The 19621-nt window shown below is 39.8% G+C and overlaps 1 protein-coding gene across 1 annotated transcript in view; it reads left to right on the top strand.

Moving 5' to 3' along the window:
• Syx6 (Syntaxin 6) overlaps positions 1–19621 on the top strand; it is a 143262-nt gene that overhangs the window by 96604 nt on the left and 27037 nt on the right. Inside the window, exon 3 of the mRNA XM_081764903.1 lies at positions 15173–15267. Coding sequence (XP_081621029.1) covers positions 15173–15267 — 95 coding nt within the window. The remainder of the gene's footprint in view (positions 1–15172; positions 15268–19621) is intronic.

Raw genomic sequence — 19621 nt, 5'->3', positions numbered from 1 at the left:
TTGCTTTTCATGCTTTGGGGGAAGGGGTAAGACACCCATGCACACCTTCGAACATAAAATGATCGAAAGACGACCTATGTTAATGTAGACTTCATAGTTTCAAACAGTGGCGTATACTGGTTTGAAGGCATGGGCTACCACTGACCTTGCATATTATTATTAATAAAAATGGTAATAATAATAAAAGTAATATAATAATAATAATAATAATAATAATTACAATATGCATAACAATGAACAAAAAGTGATTGATGTGTTTTGTTTAGTGATGAGCAAATGCAAGGTCTTGGTCTGAGCTCCTCCGTGGCTAAGCGGTTAGCGTACGCGCCTTTGGCGTGGGAGACCCGGGTTCGATTCCCGGCGGGAGCTCATGTGGTTCGGATTCCACGTTAATCAGTAGGTCCACGTCTCATATAGCCTCGCTGCTGAAAGGGACGCTAAACTAAAATCAACTCAACTCAACGCAAGGTCTTGGTCTTGGTCTTGCACATCGAGTCTTGGTCTTGGTCTTGCACTGGAACCCTTGGTCTTGGTCTTGGTCTTGCATGCAAGAGTCTTGCAAGTCTTGCATTTAAGAGTTGAGTTGAGTTGATTTTAGTTTAGCGTCCCTTTTAGCAGCGAGGCTATATGAGACGTGGACCTACTGATTAACGTGGAATCCGAACGACATGAGCTCCCGCCGGGAATCGAACCCGGGCCTCCCACGCCAAAGGCGCGTACGCTAACCGCTTAGCCACGGAGGAGCTCTTTGCATTTAAGAAATCTCAAGCTTTTCATAGGTAAATTTTACTATGGATATAAGGGATAATAAACTCTACAAAGCACCAGTAGTAACGGAAATACAATGTATGTTTCTAAATGTAATATAATTTAACGTCGTGTAAGTATGATAGCGTACAACATAGGTTATGACCTTTATTTTTTTTAATGGGTGCCCATGCTTCACTACTTATAAGATATGCCTAAATCACAGGGTTTCGTAATCTGTTTATATATATATATATTTTAACAGATCCAACATTCCACTGGTTCCCAAACTGAGGAGGCTACCCCTGTTTCGCATGAAAGAAAATCAGACGGCACAGATTATTAAAATACCATGAATTGCAAAATTATTTTTACACTCTAAAGGCGTCAGATTTTTCTTTCCAACCACGATTAGCTAATTCTTGTATTAAACAAACTTCCAATTAAATATTGAATTTTTGTTTTACTGATTCCAATATGTACTCCATGGGGCAGAGGGGGCCGCGGTGGCTCAGTGGTAGAGCGTTCACCTCTGGTGCTTGAGGTGCCGGGTTCGATCCCAGCCCCCGCCAAGTGAACTTTGTGGTGGACAAACACCGTGTGCGTGGGTTTTCTCGGGGTTCTCCCGTTTCCTCCCACTTTCTTCATTCCACCATTTCATTCATCACTCATTATCACCGTCTCCTTTAGCCTAACCGGCATAACCGTGGGACGTAAAACTCAAAGATTTCATTTCATTTCCATGGGGCAGAGACATTCACATTACGCAAAAGCGATGAAAAAATTGCAGACTTTCGAAACATGGGCATGGAGAGAAAAGGAGAGAATTAGCCGTGTTGAACGAAAACGAATGTGTTAGAAATATTAGCAGTAGGAGAAAAAAAGAAGAATTTTAGATATTGTTAAGAGGGGGAAAGGGAACTGTTTAATATATTGGCTGACGAGGAACTGTATTACAAGGGACGTGCTAGAGAGTATTGTGGAAGGAAAAAGAGGGAGGGAGCGAAGCAGACTAGTTGAAGGAAGGTATTGAAACAGAAAATTGCCACGTCAAGACGAAGAGACCAGCTGAGGACCACCGAACGTCAAACCTTGTCTGTTGAAGCAAATAACCTGCCAATAATAGCAGAATAGCTATTATGATGATGATATGTTTAGCAATATTGACAAAAAAAAAAAAAAAAAAAAAAAAAAAAAAAAAAAAAAAAAAAAGAGGGAAAGAAAATTAAAATAATAATTATTATAATCAAACCTCTTAATATTTTAGAATAATTTGAGGGAAAACTGAAAACAGCTCAACTGTCTATGTCTTTTGTGTAGACTCAATTTATATAAATACTGTTGACCTGTATTAGAAATACAAAATAAGGGCATCAAACTCCAAGTTATTTGAAGTCTCACTTGTGAATATGGATTACTAGCATCAAGTATCTACTTTGTTGGGTTAAACTAAAATAATAATAATAATAATGATAATATATATATATATATATATATATATATATATATATATATATATATATATATATATATATATATATATATATATATATATATATATATCGTTAGTCAATCACTTTTTTTGCTATTAGTAAAGCGCTCTCTAATATCGGTCATCTTCGATTATTTTTATGTTTCCCTCTCTTCCTCCTCCCCAAGTTGCCGGGCTGAATTTGGATTTAAACGGCATCACAAGTGTCACTGCTCGTGTCAGAGACCACGAAACTATGGATTCGGCACTAATATTTGGTCATTTTTAATCATTATTATGCATCTCCCTCTTCCCCAAATTACGAGGCTGAATTTGGTCGCAAATGGTATAGGAAGTCTCAGTATTCAACTCAGCGACCTCGAAAACTATGGATTCGACACTAATATTCGCCATTTTCGATCATTTTTATATATCTCCCCTCCCCTCCGCCAAGCTACGGGGCTGAATTTTGATTTAAACAGCACCGGAAGTATCATTGTTTACCTTAGCGGTCCCCAAAACTATAGATTCCATTTCAATGTCGGTCATTTTCCATCATTTTTAAATATTTTTCCTCTCCCTCTCCCCGAAACTTCAAGATCAAAGTGATTTGATAAAAACCATCTCAGGCCCGATCCTCATCTATCTTAAAATAAGATCGAGTTCGGTCAGGTGGTTCAAGAGTTATTAAGTTTTATATATATATATATATATATATATATATATATATATATATATATATACCCTTTCGCTCTTCTCCCCCTAGGTTCTACCACCAAAGTGAACTGACATATAACATTCCAGGCTTGAACCTCCTCTATGTTAAAAATTTGATCGAGATTACTCGTTTGGTTGAAGTTGTTAAGTTTTATTTATTATTATATAACTCCCCCTTCTCCCCTTTCCTAAGCTTACCGTAAAAGTGAAATGATGAAAACACTCCCAGGCTCAAACTCCATCTGTGTTGAAAATTTGATCGAGATCGGTTGGGTGGTTCAAGAGATTAGGAGTCACAAAAATAGTCACTTTCAATTTTATGACATAGATTTATTGTTGTAGGATAATGTTATATCGCTCAACCCTCGATGTGTCGTATACCTAAGGATGCTAAAAGTTATATTGATAAACAATTATTCAACGTATAAGCATCCGCCCATGAAATCAAACTTGCGGTTACATGTATTAAGTTTTTTCAATGTCATGAAAATGTTATTTCGATATTAATTTTATGAGCACACATTAAAAATTCCCAACGGATGCTTGAGTCTGGGAGCCAAGGCCATACCCATGTAGTCGACACCTATGGTGTACGGTATCACCAATGTTCAATACTACATTTCACTTTAGTTTTGGAAGAAAAACACCACTAATATGTTTTAAAACGAAACGAAATATCTAGTTTAACGTCCCACGATTATGCATTGGGGCTAAGGGAGACGGTATTCATGAGAAATGAATGAAATAGTGGATTGAAGAAAGTAGGAGGGAACATCAAAACACCGAGAAATAGAGACCTGCACGGGCCGAAGTTTTTGGCCCGAGCCCAATCCAGCCCGAATGTATGTAGGCGCGGCCCAGCCCGGACCCGAAACGTTTTGGAGATTTTCGGCCCGAGCCCGGCCCGGCCCTATAAGTTTTTTAAAATTCTTGGCCCAAGCCCGGCCCGGGCCCAATAAATTTTCGAAGTTTCATTTTATAATATTTTTCACGGGCACACTTCTTCAACGTTTGCCTTTATTCTAATTATCGTTTAACGAATGTCACCCTCGAGTAGTCGCGCCGCGGTCAAAAGCACCACAGGGAAATTATTTTCGATCGTGTGTCCATTCTGTTTGTCCGACAGACTTCTCCGTCTAGCTAACCTTGCCCCTCACCTTCCCAAACATTCCTGCTCAATCACTCCGTTATCCGTTGTTTAGTTTAAGTACTAGTGATTGTTTAGTGATTCTGCGGTGCTTTCCACCGCGCGCGACTAACCGTGTAATGTTTTTTCTCAGTGTTTCGCTCTGCACGTGACCTTTGCTTTGGAGGTGTTTAAGCTTTATAAACATAAATATTATTTTAATGGACGGAAGAGAGGTCGACAGAGTTAACAAACTGATACCAAGTATGAGAAAAGAGAAAATTAGAACTGAACAGCTTAAAACAACGGAGGGAAATGTTAGGGATTGACTATTTGGATAAATCAGCCGACATGATCTCGTGGAAGCTTTGTCAGAGGAAGATCATAACGAATATTTATATATGAGTGAACACGAAAGGTCAAGTGAGGAGTCTGCGAGCGAATCTGAAGACCTTAAACCCAGAAATGACCAGCGATTCCCCGAATGTAGTCAGAGCAAGAGGGGACGAAATAAGCGACGACGAAGTGTAGAACAGTGTAAATTTGAAGATAACTTAAAATAATTCAATGTAGTGCTGTATAGTGAAGTTTCAAAATAACAGGACCTTAAAATAATTCAATGTAAATTTGATTTGATTTCAATTTAGCGCCCTTTTCAGCATCAAGGCTATGTAAGACGTGGACCTACTGCTTAACGAAGGATCCGAACCACATGAGGTCCCACCGGGAATCGAGCCGGCAGTCCCACGCCAAAGGCGTGTATGCTAACCGCTAAGCTACGACTGAGCTCTAATTCAATGTAAAATGCGCTGTGAAGCTTTGTTTTATTGTTATGTTTATATAGTATATTTTTAACTAATTTACTATTGCATTTCTAATTTTAGACGAACCAAAGTTGACAAAAACAAAAGATCATCATCAGGTTTAGAATTTTCAATAAAACCAGTGCGTAGCTATCTATCTAAAGAAATATGTAACGACAAAAACATTTTATTCCAAATGAGAAATAAAAAAATAACATGTCTAGTTGTAGGTTTCTCTAATAGTTATTACTGTAAAACTTATTATAATAATAAAAATGTTATTCCCTCTTAATCAGAAAATATACAAAATTACGTTTCTAATACAAGAAAACTGTTTAAAACGATTTTTGCAACACATTATGTTCGTTCGGTCCATTTGACCGCGCGCGACTACTCGCGTTACTTTTTCAGCGCGACTTCTCGAGGGTTAAAGAATTGCAATTAATCGGCCCAAGCCCGGCCCGACTCAAAGAAATAATAGAATCGGCCCGCCCAAGCCCGGCCCGCGGGTAGGGCCGGGCTTCGGGTCTCGGGCAAGGCCCGGCCCATGCAGGTCTCTACCGAGAAAACCCACGCACACGGTGTTTGCCCACTAAAAAGTTTCCATGGCGCATGCTAGAATCCAACCAGGGACCCGTATAACCACATGTGACTGCTCTACCACCGAAACGGTACTTGTGCAAGACTCTTGCTCAAGAGTCTTGGTCTTGGTCTTGGTCTTGGTCTTGCAGGTGTGGTCTTGGTCTTGGTCTTGCACCCCTTGGTCTTGGTCTTGGTCTTGCATCGGGATTCCTGGTCTTGGTCTTGCATGCAAGACTCTTGCAAAAACTGCAAGACCAAGACTCTTGCGCTCATCACTAGTTTTGTTTGATCTTTTGTTTTGAGACCGTTAATGTTTTCCACCGTAAATGAAATTCCATCATACATTTGTGCAGTTAACTTCTTGTGGATTGCGTTCGTAAAATGTTAATTTTTACCAATGTCACTTCCCTCAAGAGTCGCCTCTGTTACTGACGTTGGTTGTCATTCCGTACCAGTATACACAAAAATTCTGCAGACATCATTATAATTGTTATGTTTATTATCGCTATCTAAATCTCAAATTTTTGCGTTGTGTTAACAAACGATTCTCAGGCCCTTTTGTTGCGGAGACATTCCGACCCGGGCCCTTTTGATGAGAGGCGTTTTGATTCGGGCCATCTGTCTCGGGCCCGTTTGTTGAGGAAATATTTCGACCGGGCCCTTTCGACGCGGGCCCGTTTGACTCCGGCTTTATTTGACCCGGGTCCATTTGACGCAGGGCCTTTTGACTCGGGTCCCTTTGTCGTGGAACACTTTTGACTTGGGTTCTTTTTATGAGGGGCGTTTTGAGTCGGCCCCTTTTGACTCCAGCCCTTTAAACCAGCACCCTTTTGACGCACGGCCGTTTGACTCGGCCACTTTAGTAGGGGGACCCCTTTGGACTCGGCTCCTTTTTATGAGGGGCATTATGATTCGGGCCCTTATGTTGTGGAGACCTTTTGAACAGGTCCGTTTTGATGTGGGGCCGATTTCACTCGGGCCCTTTTGTAGCGGGGCCCATTTCGACGCAGGCGCGTTTAATGCAGGTCCTTTTGACTCGGGTCTTTTGTCGGGAGACTCTTTTGACTATGGCCCTTTTGATGAGGGGCGTTTTGATTCGGGCCTTCCGGCTCGGGCCCTTTTGTTGAGGAGACCTTTCGACCCGGGCGCTTTAGACGCGGGGCCGTTTGACTCCGGCTTTATTTGACCCGGGTCCGTTTGACGCAGGGTCTTTTGACTCAGGTAACTTTGTCGTGGAACCCTTTTGACCCGGGCTCTTTTTGAGGTGCATTTTGATTTAGCCTCTTTTGACTAGGGACCTTTTAATCCGCGACCTTTTGACTTACGGCCGTTTGACTCGGGCCCTTTCGTAGCGGGGCCCCTTTTGACTCTGCTCCTTTTTATGACGGGCGTTTTGATTCGGGCCCTTTTGACTCGGGACTTATGTTGTGGAGACCTGTTGACCCGGGACCTTTTGATGTGGGGTCGTTTTCACACGGACCCTTTAGTGGCAGAGCCCCTTTTGACCCGGGCTCATTTGACGCACGGCCTTTGACTCGGATCCTTTTCTCGTGGGCTCCTTTTGACTATGACTCTTTTTATGAGGGGCGTTTTGATTCGGCCACTTTTGACTCGGTCCCTTTTGACGCAGGGTCGTTTGACTCTGGCTCTTTTGTAGCGGAGTCCCTTTTGACTCGGGCTTTTTTATGAGGGTCGTTTTGATTCGGGGCCTTTTGACTCGGGCCCTTTTGTTGCGGAGACCTTTCGACCCGGGTCCTTTTTATGAGGGGCGTTTTGATTCGGGCCCTTTTGATCCGAGCCCGTTTGACGCAGGGTCTTTTGACTCGTGCCCTGTTGTTGCGGAGATCTTTTGTCTCGGGCCCTTTTGTAGCGAGGGGGCCATCTCGACCCGGGCCCATTTGGCGCAGGGCCCTTTTGACTCGGGTCTTTCTGTCTTCGCCCTTTTGTTTGGCCCTTCTAACATGGAACCATATATATAACGCAGCAGCTGAAATACCTGTTTCAGAGGGCCTGGGGGAGTATGAGTAAATCGATGATCGATCGATCCAGGGCGCAGTAAAATTAGTTACACCACTGTTCATATCTATTTCTTTCTATTCTCTCGACATCATGTCTGGAGATGAATGTTCTGACTAATAAGCTACAGTGGCGAAAGACGATATACGCTATCAATGATAAATGTTATGACTGTTAATATATATAGGGAATAAAACGAAACATTCTATATCGGACTTCCCCTCCACCCATTGAAAAAAATCCTGCGGGCGTTAGTGATTATGATGTTGCTTAGTTACTGTATTATATTGTTCTATACACGGAATAAATACTTATGTGTTTTATATAATAATGAGAACCTTATTTACATTTATTACGGCCCTTGCTTTACGAGAAACATTTTCACGTTCAGCGTAATCAGTTTCCATTCTAAAATAATTACAGTGAGGCGAACGAAATAATTCACGCACAGATTTAGGACTTAGAATAATGTTTTGCGAACATGTAGTAAATCCCTGAAGATTAAAAAGCGCTAGTAGCAGTAATTAGCTTAGTCGTTTCCTATAGTCCCTTAGTGAATTACATAAATCTTACAGATGTTGTATCTCTTTCTTTCTCCTCTCTATACATCGTGTCTGGAGATTAATGTATGGACAAATAGGCTACAGAGGCAATTTTAAAAAGTAAGATGATCTACCAGATGTTGTGGTGTTTAACTTAACATATAAGGCAATAATACGAATCTTTTCAGAGATGACAGTGCACTGATGCTTCAAATCTGTGTCTTTACTCCCTATACCTACTTTATTTTCCTAGTCAAAATAAAAACTCTTCAAAATTAATCACAAATTCTTATGCAACCATCCCTTCTTTAATGTACTGCGCTGTCACATACCCGTCACGGCGATGTAAAGGCACTTTTGGCGACGAGGATACATCATAATCCGTCGAATCTAGTAGTCCCATATTCTATCTATATTTGCACAGGTTAATTCTATTTTCAACGTTCATAATAGTATGTGTTCAATTCGAAAGCACTTTCTGCCAACTCGTAATAGTATGTGTTCAATACGAAAACACTTTGTGCCAACTTCGTGCCACTGCCAACAATTATTATTATTATTATTATTATTATTATTATTATTATTATTATTATTATTATTATTATTATTATTATTATTATCTTTTCATACTTCCTTTAGCATACAATTCCATATCCTCCTCTTCTCAAATTTTCTTTAAAATGCACAGAAAGTGTCAGTTATTAAACACGTACGGAAGTGGGAAATCTTTTATCAATGTCAAAATATGTCATATCATCGCCCATGGCACTTTTACGGATCTGGGGATGATTTTGACATGTATGGATCCAGGAATGTACGCCCTACACATCTGGGAGGTAATTATCTCCCTTAGCCTCGGTACGTAATTATGGGGCATTCAACAAAAATATCACAAACAGTGATAAATAAATAAATAAATAAACACACACACACACACAAACGGAAATGAAATCTTTCAACTTAAGATCCCACGTTTATGCACTCTAGGCCAGCGTTTCCCAATCGGTGTGCCGCGGCACATTGGTGTGTCGTGAATGGGCCGCTGGTGTGCCGCGAGGATTTGAAACAAAATTATTAATTTTATAGCAATAAAATTGCAAAACTTAGGGAAAATGTATATTTGTATTTCACATTACTATGAACCTCTACTATGAATCGACAATTTTAAGTTTCATAACGGGTTACTGTTCTGCATTTCTAATGTTGAAAAAAGTATTTGTTGTCATTGTTATGACCATTATTGCTTCTTTATTGTTGCAGACTATTTCTTAACTTGAAAATTTAAAATATCATTCAATCCTCTCGACAAACTACCTACATTTGTGTTTTAAAAGTAAAAGAGTTTTTTGTTTGTTCGTTATTTAGTGATCTTCCTTCTTAGTAAAAGGTTGGATACAGTTTTTGAAAAGAAAGCGTATTTTTAAAAACTCGAGTCCAATATTTCATTGCAATTCTCTTCTATTTTAAAATTAGAATGAAAAATAAGCATAATGATTTACCACAAGGAAAAACAAGTGATAGACCTTTCTTCTCTGCGAGGAGGAGATCAATAATCGCAGAAAAAATACCACTGTGTTTTATATTTATAAATAATATCTATAAGTGTGCCGCGAGAATCTAAGTAACACCCGTAGTGTGCCGCAAGTTGAAAAAGGTTGGGAAACGCTGCTCTAGACCAAGGAAGATGAATAAAACAAGTGAATGTTTATGGGAGAATTGGTCGAATTATCATGGGGGAGGAAATGGAAGTACTCCGAGAAAACCCACGGACACAAGTTGTCCACTACAAACTTACTTAGACGAGGATCGTACCAGGGACCTATACACCAGAGGTAAGCGCTCTACCACTGAATCACCGTGCTCCACGTGTGATAGAAAAAACGCTGAAACATAAATATATAAAATGGTGAATCGAACGGTATAAAATAGCAAGATAAAAAAATGGATACTGAATTGAAAAGATAATAAAGAAACAAACAACTTCTGTAAGAGAAAGCTTTTTCGTGTGTGGAGTATAGTTTAGGAAATTTACAGGGTGTTTCAAAACAACATCCAAATCCAACATCCCTAGCCAAACTCCCTGTATAAATATTGTTGCGTGGGTACTTTAGGATTCTGAAACATGTATTTTTGGATAGCGCGCATATTAGTTCCTAAGTGGGATCTTGACCCGACTACGGTAGGTCCCATAGTATTGGAGTTATGGATCTTTAAAATTCATTTTTTCATGTTTTCGGCAACCTATAACTCCGAAAGGAAGCATTTGTGCACCCGGATTGGTCTATACTTTTTGTCTTACCTTGTTGTCCGGAAACACCTCCTAAACGTTGTCGGTGTTGTTTTGAAACACCCTGTATATATTAAAAGAAGTGCTTAAAAATGAAACCTGATTTCAAATAAGAATCAAACAGTGTTTAGAACTTCGGTGATTTAGTTCGTTTTGTGTAAAAGAAAATGAAACATGCATACAAAGAAGATTTGAGACGAACACAGCGATTCCTAATCGTTTAAACCATGCGTCTCTGTAGAGTCATCATTGTTAAGAAAAGATGGTCTGCCTTAAGAGTACTTATGATTCGTCGTAGAATGGAGTCGTGGTTTTCAGAAGACGATTGTACTATTCCTCGACCAAGATGGAGGTGGATATCTGCTCCGGATTCGTGAGCTCAAGAGCTGAAGCCAGGTTTTAATCCACTTACCTTGCAGGAATTCCTTAATATTGAGGTTCATAGAATAGACGGGCCAGCGGAGATGTAATTCGTTTCTATGTTCATGAAACTACGCTAACTCTTTGGCATCTTGGAAAATTACGTAATTGGTAGGAAACAGCATCTAGATCATAGGATGCACGTGATCACCTAATATATATATATCCACGTAATTACTAATAATACGTCCTGTGAGCGTAGTCAAAGGACTCACGAAATATCAGAAAATTGTGTCCCATAGCATCACAGAGCAGGCCAGTAGCCTGCCCTAAAATGTAGGGAGAGCCCGGTAGAAGTAAGGGGGCCCCGACCCAACCATATTATAGTTCATCAGCATATTATAGTTCATTTGCAAGCCTACCGTGAAAATTAGGGAGCCAGCAAAAATTTAGGGGGCCGCCCCCCGTAGATACAGGCTTGTCACAGAGGCGCTGCGATGTTTGACGATAGGAACGAGACAGTTCGGAGCATAAGCTTCTTTGAACTGCCTCCGTACATAAACACCGCATGTTGTTGGAAATAGAGGAAAAGAGAACTTATACTCTTTCAGTTATAGCTAAATGGTCCATATTACAGGAAGGGGAGACCGGAGTATTCACGAACACTTAAACTTTGAATATAAATAACTCTTTTATTTTTGGAGATAAAATTAAGATTTCTTGTGTATAGAAAGCTTGGAATTTTTCCTGTTTACTATAGTGCTGAGGAAAATTAAAAGTAACATTTTTCAACAAATCAGTGAGATGTTTTAAAAATGTACCTTTGCTCGGAATTGCCCCAGTGTTCGGGGTAATCCCGAACATACTGTTTATTTTTAACTTTCCTTTACGAAACAAGCGAAATGCATTAAAATACATTAAAAATAGACCGTAATTTAATATTTAAATCTTTAATAAGAATTAAAATTACAGACATGACTAAGAAATATAGCAAATAATAAATATAGCAAACTGTTCTAATTAATGAAACTAATAACGCTTATTGCCAAGACATGATCTATTTCCCAAACCAATTTCATTAACTTATTACTTACTTTTTAATAAAAAAAAATAAAAAAAACTATTCAACATTTTTTGATAATTTATTTCACACAATGGAGCAATCCCGAACCTCCGGGGTAATGGCAAACATTCTGTCTGGCATTTCCCCATGAGCCGCCATTTTATTGTTATAGTTGAAACTAATTGTTGACTGCATACAGGCTAGTAAGATTACTAAGTATTAATGCTCAAATATAAAGGGATATATAGCCTTATCTGTAACAACGTAGATAAGATAAGAGCCAACATACCTTGTCCACGTTGTTGAATCAGCGTTATAAGTGAATCGACAAAAACAACAAAACGTGTTCTTCCTGGCAATTCATTCATCTGACTGCCACCAAATTTATGCTACACTTTTCCACGTCTCTCCGCTAGCGTGCAGCAAACTCGTCTGTTTTCTAACAAGCTTCCTTGGGTGTTCGGCATTACCTCAGTGTTCGCGAATACCCCCGTTTCCCCTACACAGCACGATTTTTTTCGTCCTTAAGGAACTGATGGTGATTGATAAGCTATTTGGAAACTCCAACCCGACCTGGGACGTTCAGGTTATGCAACTTACGTCGAAGTGTGATTGTCATAATAATAGGTTGTTCAAAACGTTGGTTGAGTTACGCAGTCTCATTTTTGTCGCATTCACTTTACGATCCTTGCTCCTCAGTGCTCGGTAATTCCTGTCACTAAGCCTTCTTTTCCATTCACTATTACTCTTTGTTGATGCTGCTTTATTATGAATTCTGTAAGCCGTCATCACCTTGGATACTTTTCTTCGCGACGGCCATCATAGGTGCACTTGAGCCAACTAACTTTGCACCCATTGACGTCTATGAAATTCAGAAAGGTTTCCATTTTGCATCATAGTCTGCCCGCTTTATCACACCTTCTTTCTTTAACACATGAGTATTGTAGATAAGCACCTAATATATCACTAACAACGACTAGGTTTTGCACACGCATCCTCAGTGTTCACCATCTTACACGTGATTGGGTTGCAAGTACAGATGCCTCCATATTTGATAACCATTTTCTTCTTCTCAGGACAGCAATCTTTCAATTGATTTGAGTTTTCAAGTCTTCTCCATCTTGAACCAGATTGTTCATTTCTCTGTATATTTCCTTCCCTACAGTTTATATAATTTAATCTGTATATTTCAATTGCAGCCTTCCTGTGGGTATTTTTTCTTCTGTCATTTCCTCTAGCTAATAGCATGATTGCTTCATGTCTCATAATGCCTCTAATCATCCTATCTCTTCTCTTCAAAATATTCATCAGTATACATAATTTTTCTGCGATCATTTCCATCACTCTTCATTTAATACTTTATCCATCCATCTAAATTTTCACCGTCCATTCTCCGTTTTTCCTCTTCTCTTAAGAGTCCATGCCTCACATCCATACAACCTCGTACATATCCTGTCAGTAACTTTTCTTCAGTTAGGTGTCGATGTTTCTGGTTAAAAGTTTTTGTTTTTCTTCGCTTCAGCTATTCTTGATTTTATATCTTGTTTGCACATGTTATTTTAGTCCCTAAGTAACAGAATTACTTCACTCCTTCCAAGCAACAGTTTCCTTCGTGGAGGCACTCTCATCCTAGCTCGCATTTACTATACTGGAATCACATGTCAATGTGACTACCATTTTTTCAGATATACAGGGCCGCGGTGGGTTCATAGTAGAGCATTCATCTCTGGTGCATGGGGTCCTTGGTTCGATTCAAGCTCTCGCAAAGTTCGATGAACTTTGTGGTGGACAAACACCATGTGCGTAGGTTTTCTCGGGGTTCTCCCGTTTCCTCCCACTTTCTTCAGTCCATCATTTCCTCCATTTCTCATCATCACCGTCTTCTTTAACCAAGCCGGCATAATCATGGGACGTAAAACATTAAGATATCATTTCCAGATATACACATGTAGGCCATTCAACAATTCATGTTAAACAAGTTCAAGAATTTTTGGCATTATGGATGCAAATGTCTCGATTCGTTGCTTGGGATCTTACATGGACAGTCATTATCTTATATACTTCTTCTTTTACGTGTTCCTACAGGTGGGAGCCCAAGGGCGACATATCGGGAATAGTGGTGACCATTTCACAGGACCTGATCTTTTCAATTCATGATTCTGTAAATCGCAAATCCAACAATTGTTGTATCAGTCGTACATAGATAAAATATCCAATATTTGGAGACTCTTAGTTCATCCTTTTTATAAATCATGAAATCGTCCATGATGCTATGGGTTTCGTTCCCAGTGCAACAGTTTCTTGAGTGACGAATCCCTGAGGATATTCAAGAGTCACTTAAACTCCGGATACAATATGAAACTACATCCGCAAAGCTGATACAGCAATGAGACCCGATGTGCTCATCTCATACCAACCAACCTATCTAGTGTATTTGGTAAACCAGAACCCTTCGTGGGGTCAAAAATCACAACTTAGCGTCAATAAGTTTTGTTTCCAGACTTCTAATCAGTCATCAATATGTTTTTCACTTTTTTCAAAGTACTGGCTAGCGGAAGCACGGGGGTCCCGGGCTCAATCCCAGTGGGAGGACATTGAAAATTTAATGCATAATGGTAGTTCAGATTTCACCTTAAACTGTAGGTCCACGTTTCATGTAGCTTCGGTGCTGAAAAGGGCGCTGCACTTCAACAAGCAGCAACAGCAAACCATCTCGCAAATTACTTAACGTTTTATAAAATGACAAGAGTGTAAGGAGTTCTGAAACATTTATAAATTCATTTCGTTTAATACATAGGATCCTTTATTATTCGGAAGACCCAGGTTCAATTCTAGACGGGAGCTTGTGTGTTTCGGATTCCATGTCGTTTTAGATAGTCGTGATACTGAAAAGGAGCATTAAAGCCGAACAAACAAACAAATAAGATCTCATAATGTACTGCGGAATAATACTTCTTTTTTCTTTAGGACGAACTGATAATATTTCATAATAAATTACATAAATAGTTTTGATTCGTGGCTACTAGTATATATTGCACGATGTTCTTTTAACGTGTAGCGTGACTTCGTAGTGGTAAAACGTAAGAGAATATTCTCACGTTGTTAAGAAAAAGATAAGTCGGTCCACCGCTCTGGAAACAATAGTATAAGGTCTTTGCTTCTGTATCTTGGGAGACTCTCATGTTTTACCGGCAAACCAACAGTGCAATACGGAACTGATTATGTCGTATACAGAGTGCAAATCTCGCACATAGCAGCAGCACATTTGAGTTCTTTCTTTAGATCTTTTGTATCAAATCTGCCTAGCACAATGTTTACTAATCTCTCAACTCACGATTATTTGTCTTTGATCGCTGGTCTTTTTATTTTGGAACTTAATTTAGGATTTGCTGTTGTATTTGTCCTTGTATTGTGTTATTATTTAGCAGTCTTATCTATGAACCTTAACTCTGAAGTACTTATCGTCGAGAAGAACCCGAACAAGTTCAAGATCGACAACAAGGAGCTTACATGTCGACGTAACTTCATAGACCAAACAAGAGAAGAAGTAAAGGTATGTACGCTTTCATAATTTTAGATGTTACTTATGAAATGAAATGTTTCAGTTTAACGTCCTACGATTATGTCTGAGGCTAAGGGAGACGGATGATTAAGCAAGTGAATGATGGTGGAATGAGAAAGTGGGAGGAAACGGGAGTATTTCGAGAAAACTCTCGGATATTGATGTCAATCACAAACTTACTTAACCGGGGATCGAATCAGGGACCCCATACACCAGAGGTAAGCGCTCTACCACTGAGTCATCGTCAGTGGTGGATCTAGAAGGTAAAAACAGGAGGGCAAACAAAACCCAGGCTATGATAGCTATATCATAAATTTACGCTAAACTTTAAAAAATATATATATAAACAATAGCCCCCACCCAATATTTTTGTCACTCAAAAAACAACCCCCACCCTGACTCCGGGCTAGATCCGCCACTGGCTAGATTTTACTCATGAAATAGTTGTAGCGTGATTAGATTAGATGTGGTCGTATCCTCATGAGTATGCAGTTCAGCAAACTTGTGCTTTTTGATAAAAGGATGTTGAGGAATGGGCAAGTGGCGTGAGGTTAAAATTGATGTTCATCACATTGAGATACTTTTAAAAATATACTTCTGTATAATTTCTTTTGGTTTTAAATTTAAAGAATAAGTATAAAATATAAGGATAAGTATCATATCTTCAGTACTTCTGGAAAAATAGGCATGATGTCTCTTGTTATGGACACCTTTTTGGGATTCACTTGGTGGAATTATGGAAAAATCCCTTACAATAGCTGGTACCAACTGGCATGAGGTGTGAAGTACCCTCTTCGTTTTGTCATAACAATTACGCTACCCTGTTTAACACTCCTCCGTTTGCAGTATTCACCCTTCACTATTTTACCCACTATCATACAATTTTTTAGGTTGATGTATAAAATGTCCGCGTTGACGTCTGATGGGAAATTCACCTCAGCTACACAACACAGAGATGGACTAAAGTCATGCGTCTAATGTCACGAACTCTGTACACGTCCAACGAAGAGGTTGGGGTACCCAGCCAGCCAGTTAGTGTGTTGTTGAACAGGGTCGTATGAAGGTGTGCCAAGGAGAACACACAATTAGAAATTATTTTACTTTACGACTTGAAACTGTGACATTCAGCACAGCAAACCGAAAAAGAAAATTAACAGTGCATTTTGGTTAAGAATGGCGAATGACCGCACCAATCACCCTTGGTTTGTCAAATTTCGTTTCGGTGAGGACACTGTAAAATGAGCCCGTGGAAGGAGACTCGTAAAAGTGTTCTTGCTGTTGTAGACGAGTTAGACATACACTGTCGTTCGACTGGTCTGTGCAGTCGGTAGGATTAAAATTTTGGGCTCATGGGTGCTACATGAGTTGACACCGGCCAACAAGAATAGTATGTGAAGATATGCAGTTATGTGAGTGTAAGGAATAAACGGGAAAACAATGCTGCATCGGTTTCAATCGGCAACAATGCTGCAATGGATCTTTCATAATAATCGGAAAAAATCAGGACAGTGGTTGGATTGTGATAAATCTCCAGGACAGTTTTCCTAAACCATTTCTTCACCCACAGAATGTGTTGTTGCTGGTATGGAAATCTGTGGGGGAAGTAATCCATCGTGTCTTTCTCAGGCGAGGTAAAACTATCAATGCAGGTCGTTGTGATGCTGAAATCCATGAAATATACCGCAAGCATCCAGTAATGGTCAACAGACATGGTATACTTGTATCTTGCATAACAATGCTCGCGCACATGTCGAGCGAAGGACGGTGCAGGCTCTTCATGAGTTGTGATGAGTTGCAGTGAAACCCTTCCTCATCCACCGTATTCTTCTGATATCTCTTCCAATGACTACCACCTCTTCTGGCGTCTCGATCACTTCTTGGGAGGGAGACTTTCCCTGAAGATTGACCGGTGCAACGTGTGGTTGTGACTTCTTCGTATCGGATACTCTTGTGTTCTTTCCCCACGGAATCCAATCGTTCTCTGAGCGATGGCAAAATGGGTTAATAAAAATCATCGCCGTCTGCAAGCACACACGTTTGCCATCGCTCAGTCAACCATTGGATATTGTGATGAAAGAAGTCCTTAACTGCATATTACACCGCCCAATATTCAGAGAATGTCTTCCTCCCAAGAAGTGCTCGAGATGCCGGAAAAAACGGTAGTCGGTGGGAGAGACGTCAGGAAAATTTGATGGATGAAGAAGGATTTTATAATGCAACTCATAGAGAGTCTGCAGCGTCTTTTGAGCGGTATTCGCGCGTACATTGTCGTCCAACATGAGGACACCGTGTCTTTTAAACATTTCTGGATCCTTGCGGGCAAAATTTTGGTGCATTTCATGCAGTTTTGAACTGTGACGGTCCGCAGTGATAGTTTCACCTTGACGAAAAAAAAAAAATGGTGGATCAATCCCATAATAGATCACAATACCAGCAACAAATTTTCTACGGGTTTGGAAACCGTTCTCGACTTCGATCAAGATTCAACCACTGTTACGGTTTTCGTAACAGATTTATTGAAAAGAAAACCAAAGGTGACACTCTTATGGAGGGAACTTTCTGGTTCTTTCTTACACTTAGAAAATTGCACACATTCAGACGGCGATTCTTGTTGGTCGGTCACCCATGAGCTCAACATTTTTACCTTACCGATTGCATGGAGTCGCCAAATGACAATGGTATGGTGTATGCCTAACTCATTTGCAATAGGACGAGCAATTTTCCTAGGGTCTGCTTCCACGGTGTTCCTGAGGAGCTTATCCAAACATAACGTTGCTGGGTACCTACGTGGCTTATTTTGCAATGCTGTTTCACCGGAACGAAATTTGAAAAAAAAAAAAAAAAAAAAGTTGAATGTGGGTTCGTTTACTATTCCTCACTCAAATGCACTGTTAATATATTTTTCGGTTTGTTGTGCAGAGTGTCGCAGTTTAAGTCGTAAAGAAAAAATCACTCGCAATTGTGTGTTCTCCATGATGGTTCTCCGCACACTGCGTTGGACTGTGTAGGTTCCGCAGCCTGTTTGCTGAACGTGTACAGGGTTTGTGATCTCAGATACGTGATCTTAGTCTATTCTTGTGCTGTATTACTGAGGTGAGTTTCTCACTAGATCTCCAAGCCGACATTCTGTTCGCACCAACCTAGTAACTCCAAGTGATGACTGAACCCAGCTTCTGTAGTTGACTATTCGTGCTGTCTATTCGTTACACTACTGCTTTGGATGTTTAAACATTTATTTTCAACCATATTGTTACATCTTTTCCTCAAATTGTCTATCAGTATCATATAGTGGATTAGCGCAACTGAAATATCAAATACACCAAAGATTCTTAAACTGTGGTAAGCGATTCCAAGAATACACAAACAGTTTGAAAGTATCCAAGCAATTCTGAAAAGTAACAACAGTGCCCCCAAGAGAAATTCCTCCACTTCAAGCAAACAGGCGCCGTAACATTCACAGTTATGCTTAAAAGATTTTGAATACTCTTCTGATTTTTAATAGCTCTGTATCGTTATTGCGGCTTTTTCTTTTTGAATTTAACGTCTCACGATTATGCACTAAGGCTAAGGGAGACTGTGATAATGAGATGAATGATAATGGTGAAATGAAATAGTAGGATGAAACAGGAAGACCCCGAAACCTCACGCACACGGTGTTTGGCCACCACAAAGCCCACCCACTTGGTGCGAGCTGAGATCGAACAAGGAACTTCTTGTACTTGAAGTGAGCACTTTACCACTGAGCCAGCATGACCCCTATTATGATTTGGATCAGAAATTTATTTCTCCAAACCTTGTTACAAGTTTCACGTTATTATGTCTAGTCTCTGAGTAGAATGACTTTGAAAATGAGATGGGTGGATTTTTTTTAGACCATGGCTGTACCTGAGAATTCCACAAGAAGGCAGCTGTGATGATATAATTATATTTGGATATTGAATAACACTGCCCTAAAGTGTACCGTACATGCTCTGTGGATTTAAGAAGAATTAGATAAAACCTCAGCTAGAATGGCTCCCAGATCAGGAGTTCGATTTAAGAACTTCTCTAATACGGAGGAGGTCACGGAATGACATTTTAAATTACTCGAAATATCATTACCACAAATATGAGCCTCTATCATATCAGATTCTTACCAATCCACCAAGTAGAGGAAAAGTTATGAGGTGCAATCACTTTGGTACAGTCCGCAGCAAACAACCTGCTACATGAGCATGTATGTTTATTGTGAAACTACGCCTAACAGAGCAGGAAATCAACATAACGTCTAAGTGGCACGAATTACGCCAGGGTAAACCTCGGCGTCTTCCCCTGCACACTTATTTTGGATCAAAAGACTTCGTCG

Source organism: Thermobia domestica, chromosome 7 (assembly GCF_964235325.1).
Source record: "Thermobia domestica chromosome 7, izTheDome1.hap1.1, whole genome shotgun sequence".
NCBI classification, from domain to species: Eukaryota; Metazoa; Arthropoda; class Insecta; order Zygentoma; family Lepismatidae; genus Thermobia; species Thermobia domestica.
This window is presented reverse-complemented; position numbering and strand designations above follow the sequence as displayed.